Genomic DNA, 22,301 nt, shown 5'->3' with positions numbered 1-22,301 from the left:
CCCTTTACCCGCGATAATTGTTTGCATGTTTGATGTCTTTTTCTTTACTATCATCTGTCAAATGATGGTGCAAAGGCAAAAAATACGAACTTAAAAAGGTTCAGGCCAACTGGACAAAATGAAAGTAAAAACATGTTGATCATATTTAGCTCACAATCTGTTGGTTACAACAGACTTCTCTTATCTTCATGTTTCTCAATGGACTGCCGCAATGACGAATGCAGGTTCATCTCTCGGACTGTTGAGCAGAGCTCACATTCAGCAGCTTCTCCTCGGTCATCGATGGGTCCCTCTGTTCTCTGCCAGGGGCTTTTCTGGCATGCTGTGAATGTGGAGTCAAAGGCAGTCTGGGGTTCAGAAGGTTAACCAGCTGGAATGGTGCATTATTTAATGTTGCATATGGCGAGAAGAGCTGGCTCTGAGCTTCGTCATACTCCCCACCACCAAGGTGCTCCCATTCTCTCACTCATGTGTGGGGCTCATGTGACTCAACACTGTTCAGGCAAAGCTTTGAGACAGAAACTTACACTGTAGATAAAGAGGTACATTGAGTTTTTTAAAATCGTAGCACTGGAATGAACCACGTCAACAACCTTAAATGTCCATGTCCAAGAGTTTTGCAAATCATCCGAGTCTTCTTGACGATAAGCGGCCCCCTGCCCTCTGTCTTTGCCTGCTCTTGAGACCATTTCTCAGTCCTGCGGTGTCTTGGCCCTCGGCCAATTAGATTGCAGCGGTGCTTTCAGGTAACTTCAGGAACGCATAGTTTTGGGGGGAGGATACTCACACCCGAATGTGAATTTCTTCAGAGGTGGGGGTTTGGTGCTCATCAAACTACATCAGGATGAAACCTTTGCTTGCAAAAGGGAAGGCCTGACTCTCTCTTTGTTCCACAGCACATGTCAAAGCCATATGGTCAGATCCCAACACCACCCATCCCCAAACTCACTGAATGTGAGGAACGTTCTTAGAGACTTCAAAGCAAAATGGATTAATTTTAACAGAGGTGTCTTCCATTATCATCAGTGCAAACCATGTAAAACACCTGGTGGCAGTAAGACCTGTAACATACTGAGTCAGAGAGAGGTGAAACAGTTTCGGAAATATTCACTTTTTCCAAAGGAAAAGAGGTGCTATACGGTATATGAGATTAGGAGCATTTTGATTGGCTCCTAAAGGCTCTCAACATGGTGACCCCTGAGCCGGCAGCTCATAGATAACAGTGCTGACAGAGCTAACACGTTTTTCTTGAGGGGAAACATAAGTAAAACTATATGCACACATCCCTTCACAAACCCTAACAGGCTTGTAGTATAATCCAGGTCGTATGCTCACTACTTTCCAATTGAGGGAACTCATTTTGCACTTTCCATACAGCTATTCTAATGCTTAAAATAATCAAATTTGTTCATGGAGACATTGCTATTGCCTACGCTGTGCTGTTTTCACCCAGCTATACACTGAAACAGTGAAAACAATGTGTAATAATAACCCATGTTGAACAACTGAAGGGCGCCTGGCCTCTGCACACATACATGTAGTGTAGCACGTAGCTTATATGTGGTTTGGCCTTCATGTTGACATTTTCTGTCTCCATTTCCTTTCCCTACATTAACATGAGATACTGTGTCACTGACGTGGTTGGAAATAGCTCATATTTCTTTCACGCCATGTTGGAGTTTACCAATTGTTAGATCCATTACTACTTTTCACTGCTGTTGGAAATGACTGACTGTTCAAGAAAACCAGTTTCTCAAAGCACACGAAGGACAAATATAACAGTGACCACGAGACCATCAAAGGGAACACATGGCTGCAGCGCTGTCAGAGACTGTGTAATTACATGCAGTCATAAGTCACCCGGGGTGTCCTGTGGAACCTGGGAGCTATGGCTTCTTCCAGCTAGGGCCAACAACAACTTTCTGCTGAGGTGATGCATGTGAGCAGTTTGTGCATAAATCCGTCCTCAGTGCTGCTTGATTACCAAGACAAAGGTGATGATATGGATAATGTCCATGAAGAAAGGTTTGCTTAGAGCTGATCTGTCCTCTCCCTGGTGTGTGACAGTGTGTAGTGATGATGAATAGCATTTCTGTTTCCCATCACATGCCCTGATCCACACATCTCTAGGGTTGGGTACCGAAACTCGGTGCCAGTATGGCACCGGTTCCTATACGTCCGGTATCTACCGGACCGAAACGCAACGCAGATTTCGGTGCTTCCTTTCGGTGCCTGAGCCGATTGAAATACTTTTTTACACTACTCTGATGACTCCGTCCTGGCAGCAGGACTCGGTCCTCCGCTCCTCACTCATAGTATTATTACAACGGAGTATTTAGCGCTGTCGCTCATAAGCACAACAACACAGGCACGCAAAAGCTTCTTCTTCTCCTCCTTTGAGGTGTACTGGCAGTTGGCAAACGACGAATTGGCGCATTACCGCCACCAACTGGTAAAATAAAACAAGTCATAAGACGTGTCATATTTTGCCAGAGAAGGAAAATATGTTTCTGCAAAATAATTGCTGAAGTTTGAAGCTGTAGTGTGTGTACAGAGTGTGTTTTGTATTTATTTATATTTATTTAAGTATACTGTAAACTGTTAACAGTTAACATATTGTTCATAGTTAAGAAGTTTGAAGCTGTAGTTTGAAGCCAAGTGTTTTGTATTTATTTATATTTATAGTATACTTTAACAGTTAATATATTGTTCAATTTGAAGAAAAAAGTATCGGTTCAGGCACCGTTTAGGCACCGGTATCGTTTTAAAAGTATCGTTTTAGCACCGGTATCGAAAAAAAAAAAAAAGATACCCAACCCTACACATCTCCCAAAGTGTTGCATCCCAAGACCTCTCAGAGTCAGAGCAGAGACTTTAGAAACGTCAAATAGCTTGTTCTGGTTTATACCTTATCTCAGCTCCAAATGCATCACCACCTGACCGACTGCTGAGTCTTAGCTACTGTTGCTGCATTTGCTGGATTCACTACACATCATTTTTGAAACAATAGGACCTTGACTTCAGTCAGAGGTAGACGAAATCAGGCTTCTAATCTCAAGTTTTACAGCTGGAATAAAAACGGTCACAGGCAGATTGTATCAGCTATAGCTAGCAAGCTAATTAAGCTACATTTCATAACCTGTTACCACTCCTGTAAAATTCGCCTAAAACGCCTATCCAAGGCATACCCAAAGTAAAGCTGTCCTTGAACCATTTGGAGTACATGCATGGTTTTAGTCTCTTTTGAAAGGTAACACTGAAGTTTTTTCTCCAACAATCAGAATCACTGTAAGTGCTACTGGTATTGACTAATCGAAGTTGGAACACACATAAGTAGAAGGTTTATATTTCCGCCTGAATATTTTTTTGCAAACAGATGCCTGCAGATGACTATAGCTGGGACTTATTAGCTATATGGAGCATGAAGCCTTACCTAGTCCAAGTTCAAATTTGATAACAATACCACAGAAAATGAATATTTTACACATGTTTTACTAAGGGTATGTCTAGGCACTTTCCAAAAATGGACATTTGGGGACCCATGATAACCATAGTAACATACCGAGGCATGTAGAAATGTGGATTCATAATTCAAGCTATAGCTTATCTATGTCTAAATACAGTGATCTATAAGTTATTTACTTTCCTAAATTCTCCAAAACTCTGAAAAACCACACTTTGCATTTAACGGAATTGTACCCCAAACCGGACAGTTTTTAGCTAATGTTTCAATACAATTCACTTACAATGTTGATAAAAATGATCGTGTAATGTTTTCAGTTGATTTAATGATGTTAAACTGAAGTTAAACTTCGTACCTTTCAAACGAAATATTGTTGTAATTATTACAGTTAGTCGTTAAAACGTCGTTAAAACGATGCTAACACCGGTGAATTAGCCGTGCACTGCTCTTGGCCTAATCCGTACGGACTTCTATCCTCGTTGTAAACACTGGCTGCTGCTGGTTTTTCGGGGATATTCGCTTGTTCCAGGGTTGCAAAAATGACCATCAATGCTGTCAACACATCCGGGACCGTAGTTCTGTCCTTCACAATAAGATATCACGCTTCAACAACTCCAAATGATGCAATAAAAGCTCCTTAATTTCCGTTCGAGCTGTTTAAGCGTCGCCCGAGCGTTCTTTCTGCTTTCTCTCATCAAAGTCACTTTCCTATAGTATTTAGACATATAAACGTCCATATATATTCATGAAATTTGACACATAGATTATTTGATATGTATGAATTAATATTATTTACGTTTGGTTGGCGATCGCCGAAGAAAATTACAGCGTAATGACCGGAAAGGGCGTCACGACGGAATCGTTCGAGACAGGCCAATAGCAGCTAGCGCCGACCGAGGCAGGCCATCGTTACGTTACAGCACGGACACAGCGACCTGACTCGCGGGTTCGCAGGTGACTTCCATGTTCTGCCTCTAAATCTAACCCCTGAAGCTGTATATCATTATTTTCGAAATTTCATTGGCTATTCGAAGCTTCAGTCATCAGAACAATCGGTTGTAATTGGCTCGAGCTTTACACGAAAGAAGAGGGACAGGCACTGTCCTTCAACACGGACTCTCGTTGGCTGTTCTAGGCTGTGGACAGGACATGGAAGCTCCTATTGGGTCCAATGAGGTGTCAATCGAAACGTCAGACAGCAGCCGCCAATTTGAGATACAGAGACCGATAATATTTACATGCGAACTGGAGTTACGTTGGAAAATACATAGAGAGTTAGGCATATCTGCCGGCTAATTTGAAATGATGCAACATCAGTTCGTGGGTATTTATGGACGTAATAATGTGTTTTGGACTAAATATTTTGACCTGATTGGATCGTCTGGACCTTTGGCAATGTAACAAGACTGTTTTTGTTGGAATATTATCGATGGGTTAACTACTAACAAGCTTCATAGGTGAGTTGCCTCGATATTGTAATCGTTTGTTTTTGGGTTGGTGGTCTGACAGAGGCGTTGAGTGTACCTGCTGTTGTGATTGTATCTTGGTTTGCATAAATCGAATTACAAGAATCGTAGCTTTCCAAAGAGATGTCGCATCAGTGCCTACCTTTTACATAGCAGTTGTGTACATGACACAGATGTACACTAATCACGCCAACGGCCGCGGGCAGGCCGTCGGAGTGGGAAATCCATGAGTTGCTGAAAATATTGACTATTTTATGTAGTATGAAAGTATGAAATGCTTCTTGGAAGTAATGTTACTTCCAAGAAACATGTTAACGTTTGCAGCTCACATTAGAGCAGACAAACACATCGTCGAATCCATTCCTTACACTTTTACTACTTGTGTTTTTGGTTAGGGAAAGGATTTTGACAGACCTTCCAAGCTTAGTTTTGGTTGTAAAGCTATGATTGGGCAATGGCTGTTCAGAAATGGGGTTTAGCAAACGGTCATTTATGTTTATGTCCGTGATGGCTGCAAAGCCTCCTCCTTCTCCTACTCTATTCTGTTAAATTAATTTCCAGCCTGTAGAGACTGGACTGATTTGCAGTTACACTAACCTCTTCTAGATGCTTCAGTGACTTGGCATGGACTCCGATAACCAAACTGTAGCTGATATGGAATTTCGTTTTGCTCTCCCAAGTCTCCAAACAGCATCATCCCCACTCTGTGCTACAGTGGTCTCAGCCTGTTGTTTTCCTGCTAATCAGGAGCAGATGTGTGCCGTTTGCCTCCACGATCTCCTGTGTTCTTCAGCTGTATGTTGTGTGCACATAGCGCTGACTCTGGAGCTCAGGGTCTCAGAGACACTTTGTTGTTCTTTGTGTGGCAGCAGTGGTAGCGCAGCCTGCTCCGCTATGATGTCATTGGTTGCTGGTTGTGAAATACTTGAGGAAATGAGAACCACATTGAACCCGAGCTGAGCGCTGCACACTGTTGTGCAGCCTGATCATCCATGGTTTTCTTTGAATTTCTGTTATCTGTTTATCTCCAGCAATTATTCCAATGACAGAGCCTTGAGAAATAAATATTTGTCTGCTGATCCAACATGTTTTCAATTCACCTCCACTGTGCTGTTTGTGGTTACTGACACAAACTCGCTTTGTCTGTTTTGACAGAGGACAGCCTCTCTGAGTCAGCTCCCTGTTGAGGACCTCAAAGACCCCCTGCCTCCTCAGTGGAGATGCTACATGTCTCCACAAGGGCGATACTACGTCAACACCACAAGCAACGGTAAGAGCCAATGAAATGTAACAGTCCAGCACACATTCTTCCTAAAACCACAATCAAAGTTTTTACATTCTTCTTATTTATGGGTTAAGTCAACAAGATACATGTTAATTACGTGGAGCCTTTATGCTAAGCTAGGCTAATCACCTCCTGACTCCAGCTGCATACTTAATGCAGAGACACGAGGTTGATTTTCTCATCTCGTTCTCAAGAAGAAAGCAAATGAGTGCATTTTCCATAATGTTGAGCAACTTCTTTAATGTTCGTTATAATGAACAAGTTTTCACTGTGTAAACGTAAGAGGCAGAACATCCACGTTTTAGACTGCAGAAATGGGTTTTCAGCTTTGCTCACATCAGGCCAAACCCCCCTCTGACAGCTGCACCCTTCTATGACAAGCCATTTTAACAGATAACCAGTAGTGGTAATAGCTCATTATTTTGACCAGTCATAATTCCAAGCCAACACATCCATAATGTAATTGTGACTATAATGACTCTTATTAATTATATCGACAATTAATTTCCCACCAGTCAAAATGTTAATTCTAGGTATCAACAGTTATTGTCCTACTAGTGGAAACGTTCATTATAAATATCTGTAACTTAATTACTTTTACCATGGACTTCTATTCAAACTCAATTACAGATGTTATAATTGTGTTATACATGTTATAATTCCAAGTCAACATGTCCATAATGTAATTTTGACAACTTGTACTTCTAATTAATGATATGTACAACTCAATTCTCACGAGTCAAAATGTTGATTATAAATATAAACAATTCAGTTCTCCCTTGTGGCATTGTATGGCAAGCTGTTTTAATAACATTTATATTGAATATATGTCTTCACGATGTCATTTTGACTAATCGTAATTACATTATGACGTCTCAGAATTTTTATTCAAGATATCTGGTAAGTCATTCTGGCTAGTCAATAACCAAATCCAGATTGGTCATTGGGCATTTTTGTACTTTTTTTCACGACTGTGAAATTTGGGATGATACAGAGTTTGAATGAGCTGTTTTGACTGATCATAGTCAGAGACAGGAGGTAGCTAATGCATCAAGGCCAAGTGTCATATGGTCATGAATAAAAGATAGCTGTGTCAAAGCTATAACTAGGCCACTCTCTGCATCTCCCCGTTCAGAATCGGGGATGTCTTGCATCACTTGTGGCGTGGCTGGCGGGCAGTAAGCTTTTGTTTTTCGACCTGCTGTTGACTGTTTTCATTCATACATCCACTGATACACATCTGCTACAATGCAGCTACTGTCTTCAGTTGTCAGCCGCCGAAGCGTTGCTACACTCTGCTGACTGAACCACAGATGCATGCGGAATGAAATGTGACTGACTTTGGTGAATGAGAGAAGCATAAACTGATGTTTGGTGAATGAGAGAAGCATAAAATTATGTTCTTTTATGCTCCATAAAAAAACCTGAATAGATATCATGAATTCAAATCATTAAGATCCATGTCAGGCCTGACAAGTGCGGATTAGCTATTCCACAGAGGGTAAAGTGGCTTAATTGAGCTGAGTAATTGGCTAGTTTTTAGACTTCCGCTCGTCTTTGAAGAGGCGGCTGATGAAAATCACTCCTGCTGCTGCTGCATATGCATCACTGTATCTGGAGCTATGACTCTGGCAGCTGCCAAGTCTGATCTCTCACCTGTATGAATGCCTGTTTGACAGAAATGATCAACAATCTGCATTTCAGGAGCCAGTTGCCTAGAAACTCAACCTGTCCCACTCAGGTGTCTGACATCATGGCCAACATTTGGGATTTCACACCTCACACCTACAGTCACATGAACAAAACATAAGGATGTTTCATTTGAGTGAAAAATATTGAAAGGACATGTTCAATTAAAAATGATATCAAATAGGTCTGTAACGGTATATAACCGACTTAACGATGTGTGTAACATTCATTATATTCCTTTCTGAAAAGTGTATTCTACGACACTCTCTTCGCTAAACTTTCTCGCTGGGGCCCCAAATGGTCCTCGCTCGTTACCAAAAGTTAATATCCCATATTTATCACAGTATCGATTTGTTCATGACAAGCTAACGGAGAGAAATGGAGGCATTTAGGGCCAGTAAGTAAAGGCTGCGCGCTGGTGTTGTACATCAAACGTGAAGGCACAGCCTTCTGCCAGTTATCCCCACCATGCGTGTCATTTGAGCTGATGGGCTTGGCTCAGTTGTCTCCTCTTCTAAGCAGCGCTAAATAGAGCAGAGCCGGTCAAAAAGACCCAAATGAAATAAGAGCTCTTCACATGTCCGTGCCTCTTCTTTCTCTGCTGGCAGTAAAGGGCTCATTAAGCTCGGTGCTGTGGTGAGAATGGACACGGGAGTATAAATCAAAGAGAGCCCCTGTACATTAGGGTCTTTGTTGGTCCCTGTTCTGCAGCATCTTCACCAGCAGAAGTCAAATGGGGACAGATGATGGAGAAGTATCAGGGCCACTATGGAGCTCAGTTGAACTTTACAAACCTACAAAATGAAACTTCTTTCTTTCCCTTTATTTGGTGAATAGCTTGTACCTGTTGTGTTTAGCTGGCCTTACCATAAAAGACAGCAGATGATTGATGAAGGAACCTGATTTTATCCAGAGTCACTTCACTGAGGAGGGGCATGTGGCTGCTGAACAAGGTCACCATGAGGCTCTTCCACACACGGCTAGTATTTAAGTATGCTTTTCAGCTCGGGGTTGTTGTTGATTCTGGTCATGATGTGATAAAAGTATTCTTGGTAGATACTGTAACACAAAATATAAGTCTGAGCACATCGGACATGTGACAATCACCACATGCCACAGAGACACCTGTCAATCAAGTTAACATATCCCAAAATACATTTTTATTTCTAATCCTTTATCCATCTGTGAATTCAATCTTGCTAATTGCTAAGTATGAGTCATACATATAGAAATTCTCTTCTTTTCTTGTAAAATGTGAACATATTTTTGATGACTCATCTTGAAGCACTGAGTTCTTGTAGAAAAAACCCTCATAAAATTGGGACTTGGATATTTTAACCAGCTTTTAGCTATGATGGTGACCAGCTGTTTGTTTAATGTTGTGCAATGGGAGTGCATAAGTGTCTATAGTTTTCTGTCACTTGCTTTCTTGAGATGTAATTCATTCTATTTAGGAATCTAAAAACAGAAGTACCGTAACACAGACTTCAGCCACCAGCAGCTAAGAGTGAGAACAGAAACAACGACACTGAGGAAATGAGTGAGAGACGTGTGTTGACCACATTTATGGACCCATAATCTAGTAAACCTTTATGTGTTGCCAACTCCTGAACTAGTCATCAGTTGTATCACTATTTCTTGCTATAAATGTTTTGTTTGTTTCATTTGTCTGTTTGAAAGTTTGTTTGTGTGTCGTCATGGATGGCTGTTTATGTTTGTCATTATTATTTGCACAGATCTGAAAGTGTAACATGTAATTGTTCCGGTTACATGTAATCATGTAGTTATTTTTAATTTTATTTTTTGCACAGTGGACAATCTTTCAAAGGGTACACCTCTTATTTTTGAGTTTGAGGTGATACTGTCACTGAAAATAGCAATAAAATGTCAAGAATTGTCTTTATTCTTGTTCTATAATTTCATAAATACAACAAACTATAGTTTTTGTACAATATAACTTCATATAAAACTTTATAAGCTGTGATATCAAATAGCTTTTGCGGCTCCAGACGAATTGTATTTGGTGGAAAATAGGGCAAAATCGCTCTTTGGATAGTAAAGGTTGCCGACCCCTGGACTAGTTGGTGTCATGGTTATAGTTTTAACCAGAACTTGACTGTTGAAATGTAGAATGTTAGCTGGATGCTGTCATTCTGTTTAAGAAAAGTTGAGGAATTATGGAGCAAGAGATTGATAACAAGGCCCATATGTGGTCTTGCCAGGTTCCAGACCTATCTCTGATTTGTTCTTGTATTGTCCTCATCCTTCATCAGCAGGTTGAAACAGTCACCCAATCAGAGCATTTTAGGCTGGATTAAGAATCTTCTTCCTTCAGAATTTAGCTAGCTATCTAGCTCTATCGGAAAACTAACCATTAAAATGCATGCATTGATGAGATGAACCCAGCTGCACAGGTTATTGTTAGTTGACTTGTAGAAATAGCAACTCTTATACTGTGGAGAGCTCAGTGGAGAGCAGGGTCGTCCTTCAATCAGAGGATCGGCGGATTGATCCCCGGCTCCGCTAGTCCATGTCCATGTGTCCTTGGGCAAGACACTTAACCCCAAATTACTCCTGTAGCTGTGCCTATGGTGTATGAATGTTAGGTAGTCCTGATGGGCAGGTGACATGGTAGCTCCTGCCATCAGTGTGTGAATGGCTGAATCATGACATGTAGACATGACATGAAAGCACTTTGAGTGGTTGGAAAGACTAGAAAAGCGTACAGACCATTTTACCATTTATACTGACATATTTTTCTGATTGTAGTAAACTGCTCCTAGAAAACGCTGACACATCTGTGTCGACAGAAATCGACAGCTGTGGACAAAACAGAACGTGAGAACAATGTCTGAACAAATGAAGAAACAAAAGTCCATTTTAGTCACATTCTCATAAAAACAACTGTACTGTAAGACCTGTGCCTTTTTTATAGTGTAACTGCTGACTGAAACAAGTGCCTAGTTTGCGCCCGCAGATGGACTCACTTCCTCTTATTATTGCCCAAAAGGAACAAATAGTTCCAACACTGTTGACATATTGACAAAAAGAATATGAGAACTGGTACTGCTCTCCTAATGTCATCTCCCCCTTTTTCCTTTTACACTCCATCAGAGACGACATGGGAGAGACCGTCCAGTGTACCTGGGACCCCCAGGACCTCCCTCCGACACAAGAACTCCCTGCCAACAGGTTCTACAAATATATCTCTCTTCATCTCAACTCTTCATCACTTCACCTTCCTCAAGTTTTAGTGCTCTGGGGTTGTGATTTTCCCTAAAGTTCCACAGTGGCACAAAGCAAATACTCATGCACTCCAAACACACTTCCTGTGACTAATTTGATGTGGAACTGCAAATGCAGCACTAAGCCCCGTCTGTCTTTCTTTTGGCCCCAGTTCTAAAGGCAGATAAAAAGAGAGAGACAGTAAGGTGTGTGTGGCGTTTCCCACCAGAGGAAGTGCTCAAAGGCTGGGAGCAGCCCCCATTCATTTGTATCGCTTCCCAACTAAACAGCAACGTGACTGATACATACTGAGATACTTTGAAATAGAACATGAAACCAGTTCTTATGTAGAGATTAGTTGTCCCTAATACGTCTAGCAACTGCTGTGTAGTCAACTGAACTTGTAACTGTTATGTACAGTCACTAAACCAACTGACAATGTTAGCGTGCTAATATGTGAAGAGTAAAAGAGGAAGCTAATATCGAATAAGGTTGACATATCTGACACTTGGTCAAAATGGGCAGATTTTTAATTTCACCTCATAGGCTACAAAAATAATACAATATGCCTCAAATTACAAAACCTTCAGCTTACTATGTAAATAATGTAAAGTTGGTTAGCTTAGCATCATTGGACATGTCCTACGCACTCTAACTCATGGTATTTACATTTAAAATAGTGTTGCTTACAGTTCAGTTATGAAACAGCTTGTGACGCTACTGCAACTTCCTTCTTATATAGTATAGTCTTTACTAGCTAAGACATGAATTAGTTAACAGTGAAACACAATTTTGTAAGTTTAAAATTAGCTAGCAGTTAACTTAGGAAGGACTTTACATACAAACTTAGTGATGATTTATGTATAGCTAGCCTGAACCAATCCAGAGCTTTGTTTTTGACTATCTGTGCTTGCCGCATTAAAGACATTTGTCGAGCTACAAAAACTAAATGACAGTTCAGCACTGGCCTGGTTTCACTCATAAAGATAAGTGAAATCTCCTTTGATCAGCACAAGTTTACAGCCCATCTGCAGACACCAAAGAACCAATGAAATGTCTCACTCTCTCTGTCCTGATCTCTCCCTCCTCCTCTTATTTCCCTCCAGTGAATGGATTTCACTCAGGTCCCTTGCATCATGTGGAACATTCACACAACAGTCTGGTTAGGAAGAGCAGCACAGAGCCACAGGTAAAGCTGTCTGACTATTGTTTTTCCTATTCCTTTACAGCATGTTACACACCCACTGCAGTCGAAAACATTTGTGGAGTGAGCGTAAACTGGCCATGTCGACATCATACTACTTCCTTTTTTACACCAACGCCATTTCTCATACACAGAGCACATCATTTGGTTTAGTTCATTAATACCTAACCTTACTAGATGTGTCTTTCTGTGATGCATTTTTCCTGTCCGCCAAAGTGGCATGTGGCCTTTTAGATGCCACTGCCAACAATTTACCTGCATTTTGGCAGGTGGCAAGTGCTAATTTCAGACCATGGCCATGAGTTTCTTTTAACAAGAGCTGGGTTTTGGAACTGCATTTTTCTCTTTTTGGGCTACTTTTGATCAGTAAGCTGGAAATGATACATTTGACACATTGTGACCTTCTAAATGTGGCTATTATGGCTAATATGTGAGCAAATAGTTTACATACACAGACAGCATCAAAGCAAGTTGTTTTTCTGGCCACCTGGTCTAATACTCAGTCTCCTTTTAGCTCTGTTCTGGTCTCCACCAACTCGTCAGCTGCTAATGCTAGATCTAAGTTTATCAGTCACGACAGGTCGCACACAGCTGCATGCTGCACCAAGATAGGTCTGATTGTAGCCGCGTACGTAGATCAATCAACAGGAACAACCAGTTACCAGAGCCTGAACTATTGACTTTCTTTGTTTTGTTGCCCAGAAGTTCGTTGTCCTGTTCGTGTCAGTCGAATCAGTGGCTATGAAGTTGGTTCTAAGTACGGTTTAACTCATTCTTAAATAATTTTACCATTATGTGACTTTGATGAAACATATGGGGCAAACTAAGCTAACTATAGTGTTACATTAATGTAAGTCATTTATACTAACTCTAGCTAGGTTGCTAGCCAAGCTAAGCCAGCTAGTTTAGAGCAAGCGATTCAACATTCATTGATGCTAATAATGTCCTCACATAGCCTACAAAGTCTATTTGACCAGTGTCATAACATATGAATAAAGCTCATCTTGGTTGTTTGTCTTAGGATGAATATGTACGGTACATGGATATACTGATGTAGCTACTGTTTATCAGACCACAAATGAGACAATAATTAGCGTTAGCAAGCTAGCACACCCAGCGCTTGCGGACTACTTCTCCAGAGCTCCCGTCTGCTCTCCTCCTGGCACAGTGGTCTGCCAGAGGTGGGGAGTGAATGATATGCATTGGGAAAATAGAGAATAAGTGAAAGTGGGTGTTTTTGTATCCCACGAGCCAATGAAAGCAGCCGCGGCTGCAGTCAGACTCTACTGGCTGCTCCTGGAAACAAAGTTGATGAGATCTTTGAGAGTACATGTAAACAGTCAAATCTTTACAGCGGGCCATAAAACAAAAACAACAGGCTATAAGACGTCAGGGTAACTGATGATTCCCTTTCCTATTACATGTAGTCAATTAATCTATTGTAAATGTGAAAATATTGATTAGTTCAGCTTTAGCATAGCATTTTTATAGAGTCATTAAAAAGTGCCTGTGTTTGATACCAAAGATGTATGATGTAGTCTTTCCACATTCCAGATCGCTCTCATCATTAATGGAGAGGCGGATGGCAGTTAGAGCAGATTAATCCATCCTAGAGTATCTATTCCATTGATCATAATTAACCAGGCAGTCAGGGTGCAGTTCTCCACCCACCACTTGTTCACTCTGTGTCCTCACTTCTCTCCTTGGCTGTCTCTTACACTCGTGCACACACACCCAGTCATTCAAAAAATGTAAGTAAGCGTTCATTACTGCGGATTCTTTTCTCTATCTTTCATTTTTTGTAGGAGAAGAGGTCTAGCATCCCCTATACTTTTTATCTTACTTCATATTATTTGTTCTCTCATCATTTCTATCCCCTCCATCCATGATCACTCTGGTGGTTAACTTAGGATGCTGGAAATTACTCTATTCTAAGCTCAAAATCACACAAACACATACATCCACACTCCCACACAAATAGAGAGAAAGCCAACCATGCTTTTTTGCTCTGCAGAACTATCCTCCCTACTCTGCACAGCAACGCACACGTACACAAACACACAAACAAACACACCAGCAGCAGCAGCAGCAGCAGAGAGACGCTAACAGCACTCGCCAGGAAAACAACTGTTAGTGTGCGTGCCAGTGAGTGTGTGTATGTTGAGGAGTCATGTCTGACACGGAGGATGGAGGTTTTGACGGAGCGTCCTTCCTCTCTCCGCAGAGCCCAGGATCAACGTCTTCCACCAGGAAACAGAACAAGGAGACCACGGTCACGGTGAGTGGGGCAACCAACGGGAACTCTTAACTTACCATGAACTCACCCTGGCTCTATACAGTAACCCTGAGAGACCACATTTGATACCAGCAGAGCTGGAGTATGTTTGCCCCAGTTTGATTTCCAGGAGTGTAGATTACCCAGGTGGGATTTCATTTTTCCAGATACATGTTTGCTGCATCAGTTGTGGGCATTAAATACATTAATACTAGGGGTGTAACGATACGCGTATTCGTATTGAACCGTTCGATACGAGGCTCACGGTTCGGTACGCATGACAAACCGAATACGTTTGAATAAAAAAAAAAAATGAATTTTTATTTAACCTTTAACCTTTATTTAACCAGGTAGTCCCATCGAGATTAAAAATCTCTTTTGCAAGATGTAAGTAACAATACAAGATGTAAGTAACAATACAAGATGTAAGCAAGATGTAAGTAACAATACAAGATGTAAGCAAGATGTAAGTAACAATACAAGATGTAAGTAACAATACAAGATGTAAGCAAGATGTAAGTAACAATACAAGATGTAAGCAAGATGTAAGTAACAATACAAGATGTAAGTAACAATACAAGATGTAAGCAAGATGTAAGTAACAATACAAGATGTAAGCAAGATGTAAGTAACAATACTACATAACATGAAGGAGCAGTTTTTGTTTTTTATGCTTATGTGTTGCTAAGAAGACACCCCAGAAGATGGGTCACTCAGGTATAGTTCCATCATTGTTCAAAGTCAAAGAATAACTTCATGATGTTAGTTGTAATGAATAAATATATTTTAAAATCAAGTACATTTCTCTGGAATTTATAGTTTTCTACTGTACCGAACCGTACCGAACCGTGGCTCCACTGTATCGTACCCAACCCAACCGTGGATTTTGTGAACCGTTACACCCCTAATATATACATATATTTAACACATTGGGACTATATAAAAACTATATCAGACCATAGGATGGCAGCAAAATAGTTATTTCCTCTTCAGTGTTGCTCTCTCTATATTTCTACCCATTCACTCTTTTGACAAGTGTTTGGTGCTTGTTTACAGATACACAGTGACATCATCCTATTCAGCATCAGATGGTTTCTGCTCTGTTGTGAGGTCATCGCATCCTGTTGGGCCTTACGCTCGGTACTGTAGAGGTGCTGCTGCTCTGACATGAGATTTTTCTCTGACTTTCATTTTCTCAAGATTTATTTTTAAATCGATTTTTTAATAGATTTATTTCATTTTTACTGTACATTTAAAACCACAAGCTTGAGATAAGGGGGGGGGGGGGCATGTTGCATGTCTTGGCTTCCATAGAAACCAGGGTGATGCTATTGATAAGCAGATAGATACAAGAGGAGACACAGAGAGACAGAGAGGTGATACTGTGTGCTAAAGGTGAAGACTTGAAGAGGTCATGTGACCCTTGACTACGGCACATATGCAGATTATAATAAGAGTGACAGATTTACTCAATTTCAGACAGAAGTAGACAATAGCAGCTTCTTGTTTTTAGGCTGTTGATTTTGCTCACTGAAAAGAGAACTCTCACTGCTAGCTTTAATCAGCTTCAGCTAACTCTGACCCCCCAGGCATTGAAATGCACCTCCCATCTAGATTGTATCTAGATGTGGTTTAAGCCGATTACATTTACACCTGGAGATCTGATCGCTCTGTCCAGCTCAAATGTTTTTAATAACCACACCCACCCGGCCTGCCAATGCAATTGCATTGTTTCTTGTGTTCAATGTGGTAACAATGATCCAATCGGATCACAATCCGTCCTCAATGTGTTTTATGTGCCTTTACTTTCATCGGTCAAGCAGCATCTGATTGTAATCTGATCTTTTAAAAACGAGAACCCTGTAAGAGGGGCTTAAAAAACATCTTTGTAGCTCCATACTGTACATGCTATCAGGCTAAAAGACTGAGGCTACAGTTACAGTACATGTCCCAAGCAAAAAGTCATGCAGAAGCATTCTTACAGTGCAGGTTAGCGAGTTTGCAGCACTTGGGCAACCAAAGCTTGGCAGGCCTGCTGCCTATTACGAGTGTTAAGCTAAGATTAGACGTCCAATACTCTGAGGGAGGGTTTGGTGGATGGTTAGTTGATCGAGATGACTGAAGGTCAGGAAAGAATGTGCCAGATGCAGTGTGTGCATGAATGCTTTCATTGTAGCCTTCTCCTCATCTTCACCAAAGGAAGCGGGGGTCAGTTTAAAGCCCCTCTAGCAGTGATTAAATGGAAGGCCATGCCCTCCAACAAATTAAAAGCTTCATAAAGCATGATAAGGTTGAATTAGAGGCCCCTTTCTTCTTCTTGTATTTCAATCTGAATGTTGTCTCTGGAATAGTCATCAGCAGAACCATATTTGTCGATCTGCTCTGAAATAGTGTCTTTGGCATGAGGCTCTCTGGTGCCACTGAGTTTTTTTTTATAGAAACAGAGCATCCTCGCTGCAGGCTCGCTCCTCCTGAGGTTAATTGGAATGAATGTGAGAGAAGAGAAAGCTTCTTTTGTTTGCCCTGGAGTCTTTGCTAAACCTGGTCTCTGTCTGTATCTTTATTGTGAAGCCATGGCTTGAGCCTTGAATCAGCTTTGATTTCAGAGTCTTTGATTATCTTGTGTGAATGCATTTCATTAAGCGGTGATTGTCTTCTGGCTCCCCTACAACCCGAGAGGTTTAAGTGAAAGGAAAAGTATAAAAGCGGTGCATCGAGCACAAGGGGGAGTGCCATGCATCATGTTCAGTCCTATTGAGTGTAACTCCAAAGCAGAACAGCAGCTCACAGCAGGGAGACCTGCAGCCAGCAGATTCAACTTCACTGCTGCCGGCAGAGCGAGCACACAATTAACTGCACCAAGATAATTAAAGGCAATCTTTGGGAATCATTGTGCTGATTGCTGTGGGCCAGAGCAGAAGTTTAGAGTGTTGTGGGAGAGAGCTGATTGATGAATCCCAAAAGGCTGAGAACCACAAAGGCTCTGCGTTGACAATTGTCCCCAAGGACGGGCGGATAGAAATGTGAATCAACAATACTGGGTCCATTGGAAATGTCTTCTTTGCTTTGGTTTGTTCTCTGAGCCTCTGAGATGAGAGTGTTGCCAGAGCAACCGAGTGCAGACTACCTTGAATACCATAGTATAAGCCTGTGAACACATGGAGCACCAACAGTGCTGCTGTACAGTACAGCAGCATCCAAGCAAAGTTCTCATCATACGATAATGTGCTAAATTGTATTCTCTCCCTGTGCTGCTCTCTCTCTCCATCTCTCACCCTCTCACCCTCTCTCTCTCTCTCTCTCTCTCTCTCTCTCTCTCTCTCAGGTTAACTGTGTGACGTTCCCGTCTCTTGCATGCCTGCCGGAGCAACAGCTGCTGAAACCCAACGAATGGAGCTACTGTGACTTCTTCTGGGTGAATTCACCGTAGCATTTAAGAGGCTAATGTCTGTAGTATGTCTGAGGGGTGAGCTCAAGGCCAGAATGCTAACCCAAGTCGAGGCCGTACACATGCTGCTGGAATCAGTGAAACTTTATCTCCTGATTTAGAAATCATGTAAAACGTGCTATGTATGATTTGGTACTTTTCAGACTTTTTTTTATCTTTCAGAAATAATAATTGTTGCTGTGCAAAGACGGACTTATGGTTTCATACACTACAACCAGGCTGTATCTCTATCTACTACATCGTGCACTATATTTACTGTCAGTCATTAAATGAATGCACGATATAGTTTTTTCAAAACTTCCTGTAGGGGAGCCAGAAACAATCATTTCCATGTCAGTATTTCTGCTAACTTTCTCACAATGCAGTTGCTGTATATTGATGCAAAAATGACAGTAGCCTGCTCATTGTTGAGTAAACAAATGTATTATATATGGGGAGGCGTGGCTACTGACTCCATGGCAACGTGACAGTGTACTTCCTGTTTTCATCCCCCAAAGCATGACAGGAACCACAGATGTGTACAAAATAACAGAATGCAAGGTTATACATGTTGTATTCTGAATATCTGTTCTACAAATGAATGAATTATGAACCCAATGCTTCAATAGTTTACTTTCACAAGAGCTAAAGACTCAGAACATAGTCATCACTAATGTAAATACAAAGTGACCAAATCCATCCAGTATTTTATGTTGTTGACAATACTAAGGTGTAGAATACCCCACGAAGATGTTTTTACATCGTTTGAACACCAACATTAGCTCCTCTCCCTTCAGATACATGAACAGGTAATATTACGATATTATTCTAGTTATTCACAAAGAAAGACTTTGTAGACTCTCTCACACACACACACACACACATGTTTATGGCATTTCTGAGTAGCTTAATTTCTTTCGAATTTAACAATATATGGCATGCCTACACAAACAATATAGTGCATGTCAAGTGGCAACAGCATTGGGTTTTAAAAGTGAAACATTACTGTAGTTCTGGATGTTAAAATGTCACAACTTAGTTTTAGGAACAAGAACTCCTCAAACTAGGAAGATGACAAAACGTGAATTAGAAAAACTATTAACCAGAGAAAAAAAGCAACCATTTTAAAAGCTGACACTGCTGCCCTCCCCGGTAAATCACTAAGTCTATATGACTGAAAAGGATTGTTTTCATTTTAAACGTGACTCCATATTGATCACAGACTGCCTGTGCTGCATGCTGAGAGTCAGCATAGACTCTAATAAGATCCAGGAGGGTAATACATTACATGTAACGGTCTGGAGAGCAGAGAGCCAGCTGGCCTCTGCTGCTCTGTTTAGACATCTTCCACCCCTGCAGTGTAATCTCTACCAGGTGTGGTGGAGTCATCCACACAGAGGTGACAACACAGTGCAAAGAGAGTGGACACCAGAGCCAGGGAGTGGCAGCTCAGTCACTCTCAAACCTGCTACTCCTGGCCTCTGTTGTCAGGACTTTGACTTACAGTTTAACATGCTCTTAAGTAACCACTTTACATCAATCAGTTTTTTTAAATCTTGTAAACTAGAAACAGATTATTGGGATTCGTAAAATGTGGTTAGCATAGCTTGAATTCTGAGGAGAATGTCATGAAAAACCTGATGTCCTGTTCATGTGTGTGCAGAACTGGGTTTGTACAGTAATGGGGTTTAACCAACAGTGTATATGCATGAACGATTTCAGACAGAAAAAGTGCATCCTAGTAATCTTTTCATTCAGAATTAATCTGACTAGAACTGGTACTGACACACAGGTGTTTCTGGGATTCTAGGCGAGTTATTCTACACAGGTTCACTTTTATATTTTCTTTTTCTATTTCTGTCGAACAACAATGACTTATTGTCATCTAATTAGCAAACATGTATTTGCAAAGGATTAACACAAACTGAACATTTGCATTCATTTGTGTTGCATGTCTGTCCACATAAGAAATATAACAAATATTCATATTAATTTGAGCAATTTAGGTTTCTTACGGGGCTTAGTGCTGCACAGATAGTGTTCAGTGGGAGTATCAGAGAGGCCTGCTGCTGAATATAAATTGATCGACACTTTTAAAGGTTTTCAGCAACATAAATACCTTATTGAGTTAATACTACATCAAATCCATCATATCAGAGATGGACTTGCCTTGTGTGTTAATGCAGCCTCTCTCCCAGCATGCAGTTTATTTGATCAAAGTGTTTTGTGTTCATGTTTGTTGTTAAGTGTTAGTTTGTTCAATGCATTTGTCGTTTGCTGTGTTGGTCTCGTAGACTGATAAGAAGGATCCCCAGGGCAACAGCTGCATCACAGGATTTGAGGTTTTGCTGCAAAAACAGCTGAAGGGGAAACAAATGCAGAAAGAGATGGCAGAGTTCTTACGAGAAAGGTATCAGCCATCTCCCCTTGTCTTTTTTCACACTTCATCCTCAGATTGCCATGAAAACCATACAGCTGTCATTACAACAAACTATTTCCCCTTTTTCATTCTCATTCATGTGCATTACTGTTTTGCACAACACGGGAAACACACTTGGAAACAGTCCGATTGCGTAAAGGCTGTGAGGTAATGAAACGCTCTACTTCCCTCTCAGGATAAAGATAGAAGAGGAGTACGCTAAGAATCTCTCCAAGCTCTCCCAGATCCCTCTAGCGAGCCAGGAAGAAGGGTGAGTGAAGGAGAGAGACAAAGCACATCTCATCATGGAGTAGCTTCTCACACACATGGCCGGTTAGGACAACAATTCAAATTTAAAAAACAATGTTACAACAAAATGTTAAATCTTAAAAAATAAGTATTTCCACGATGCAGGAGCTCTAGAGATGAGGAGGCTGTAAATGATGTGTTTTTGGGCTTCTACCTCCTCAGCATATTTTTGTAACAATATGAATGCGATACTTTATTGCACCATAGAGGGCCTATTTCTTTCCAAGAGGGTTAAAGGTCAGGGTCAGCTGCAGAACAACAGCTATGAATCTGTGGGGATTTAGTATCAGATGATTGACAATCTGGGAAACATATAAATGGCTGTAAAGAAACAAAGCAAAAAAGTAAAATATTCTCTGGTTCCAGCTTCTCAAATGTGATAATTGCTTCTGTGTTTGAAATCATTGCAAATTGAATATGCTTTTGATTGTAGTTTGGTCAAATATGCTCTTTTGAAGCATTTTCCTTTCATATTTGGACATAAGATATGACTATTTTATAAACAAAACAATTCATCTGGAAATATTGTTGAAAGCTTGATCAATCATAGAAATCATAGAGCTGAGTCTTTCCAATAAAGTGACCTCGCAGCTTTTGCTGACGATGGCCACTGTGCAAGTGACAATTAAGTTTTCTTATGAAGCCCAGTGCTTTTTTCCAGCAAGACCCGACCTGCGTAGCACGGCGTTTCAGCATCGTTTTCGAAATGATCTCCGTCCAGATTAAAATGCCTGAAAACTAATATCAAGTGACTATTCACGTACACTGGCCATGCTCATGTTTGTGAATTTCCGGGTAAGGGTCACGTGATAGGGCGTGACGAATCAGGGAAGGACACGTCGTGAGTGCTAAGAACCAATCAAGTACCGAACGTGGGTGTCTACACCATCGTTTCTAAACTTATGTGTTTATGAGCGTCCACACGAAGAGGCAACCCCGGAGTTTTCAAACTCCTCCGTTTCCGGCGTAGTGTGGACGCTCAGTGTAAACGTAGCAAAACAACAACGTAGTAGTGTGGACATGGCCTCAGGCTTTCACCAAAAATAACATGGAAATAAATAAATATTTTTATTTTTTGCACAGTGGACAATCTTTCAAAGGGAACACCTCTTATCTTGGAGTTTGAGGTGATACTGTGTCACTGAAAAAATGTTTTAACATTTTGTCAACTAAAATGTGCTACACATCCTATTACGTCGCTGTCAGGCGCCTTTCCCTGCAGGTGGCTAATCATGATCAATGGATGAATCCCAAAAAAAGAAAAGTCACGGCGGAAAATAGAGTTTAATTCTGCGTGGACGTCTTCATTTGCTTTCACTGCCAACGATGCTGGCTTACCTGTATGCTTGAAATGTGGTGAGAAATTAGCAAACAACAAAAAATGTAATGTTGAAAGTCACTTCCAGAACAAACACACAGCATTTGCTGAAAAGTGTCATGCTGGAGATGAGCGAAAAAGAGCGATTTCTCAACTGCTGCAGAAAACGATCCTCTTCATAAGAGTTTGATATTGTTATAACAGGTAAAATAGCAATAAAA

At 40.9% G+C, this 22,301-nt stretch overlaps 1 protein-coding gene across 1 annotated transcript in view; it reads left to right on the top strand.

Moving 5' to 3' along the window:
* gas7b (growth arrest-specific 7b) overlaps window positions 1–22,301 on the top strand; it is a 56,674-nt gene that overhangs the window by 18,643 nt on the left and 15,730 nt on the right. The window contains exons 2-8 of the mRNA XM_079293788.1: window positions 6,085–6,199; window positions 11,018–11,095; window positions 12,235–12,317; window positions 14,557–14,610; window positions 17,933–18,022; window positions 20,329–20,444; window positions 20,650–20,724. Coding sequence (XP_079149914.1) covers window positions 6,085–6,199; window positions 11,018–11,095; window positions 12,235–12,317; window positions 14,557–14,610; window positions 17,933–18,022; window positions 20,329–20,444; window positions 20,650–20,724 — 611 coding nt within the window. The remainder of the gene's footprint in view (window positions 1–6,084; window positions 6,200–11,017; window positions 11,096–12,234; window positions 12,318–14,556; window positions 14,611–17,932; window positions 18,023–20,328; window positions 20,445–20,649; window positions 20,725–22,301) is intronic.

This window comes from Melanostigma gelatinosum, assembly GCF_949748355.1.
Source record: "Melanostigma gelatinosum genome assembly, chromosome: 21".
NCBI lineage: Eukaryota > Metazoa > Chordata > Actinopteri > Perciformes > Zoarcidae > Melanostigma > Melanostigma gelatinosum.
Note: the sequence above shows the minus strand (reverse complement) of the source record. Positions and strands in the feature narration are given on the sequence as shown.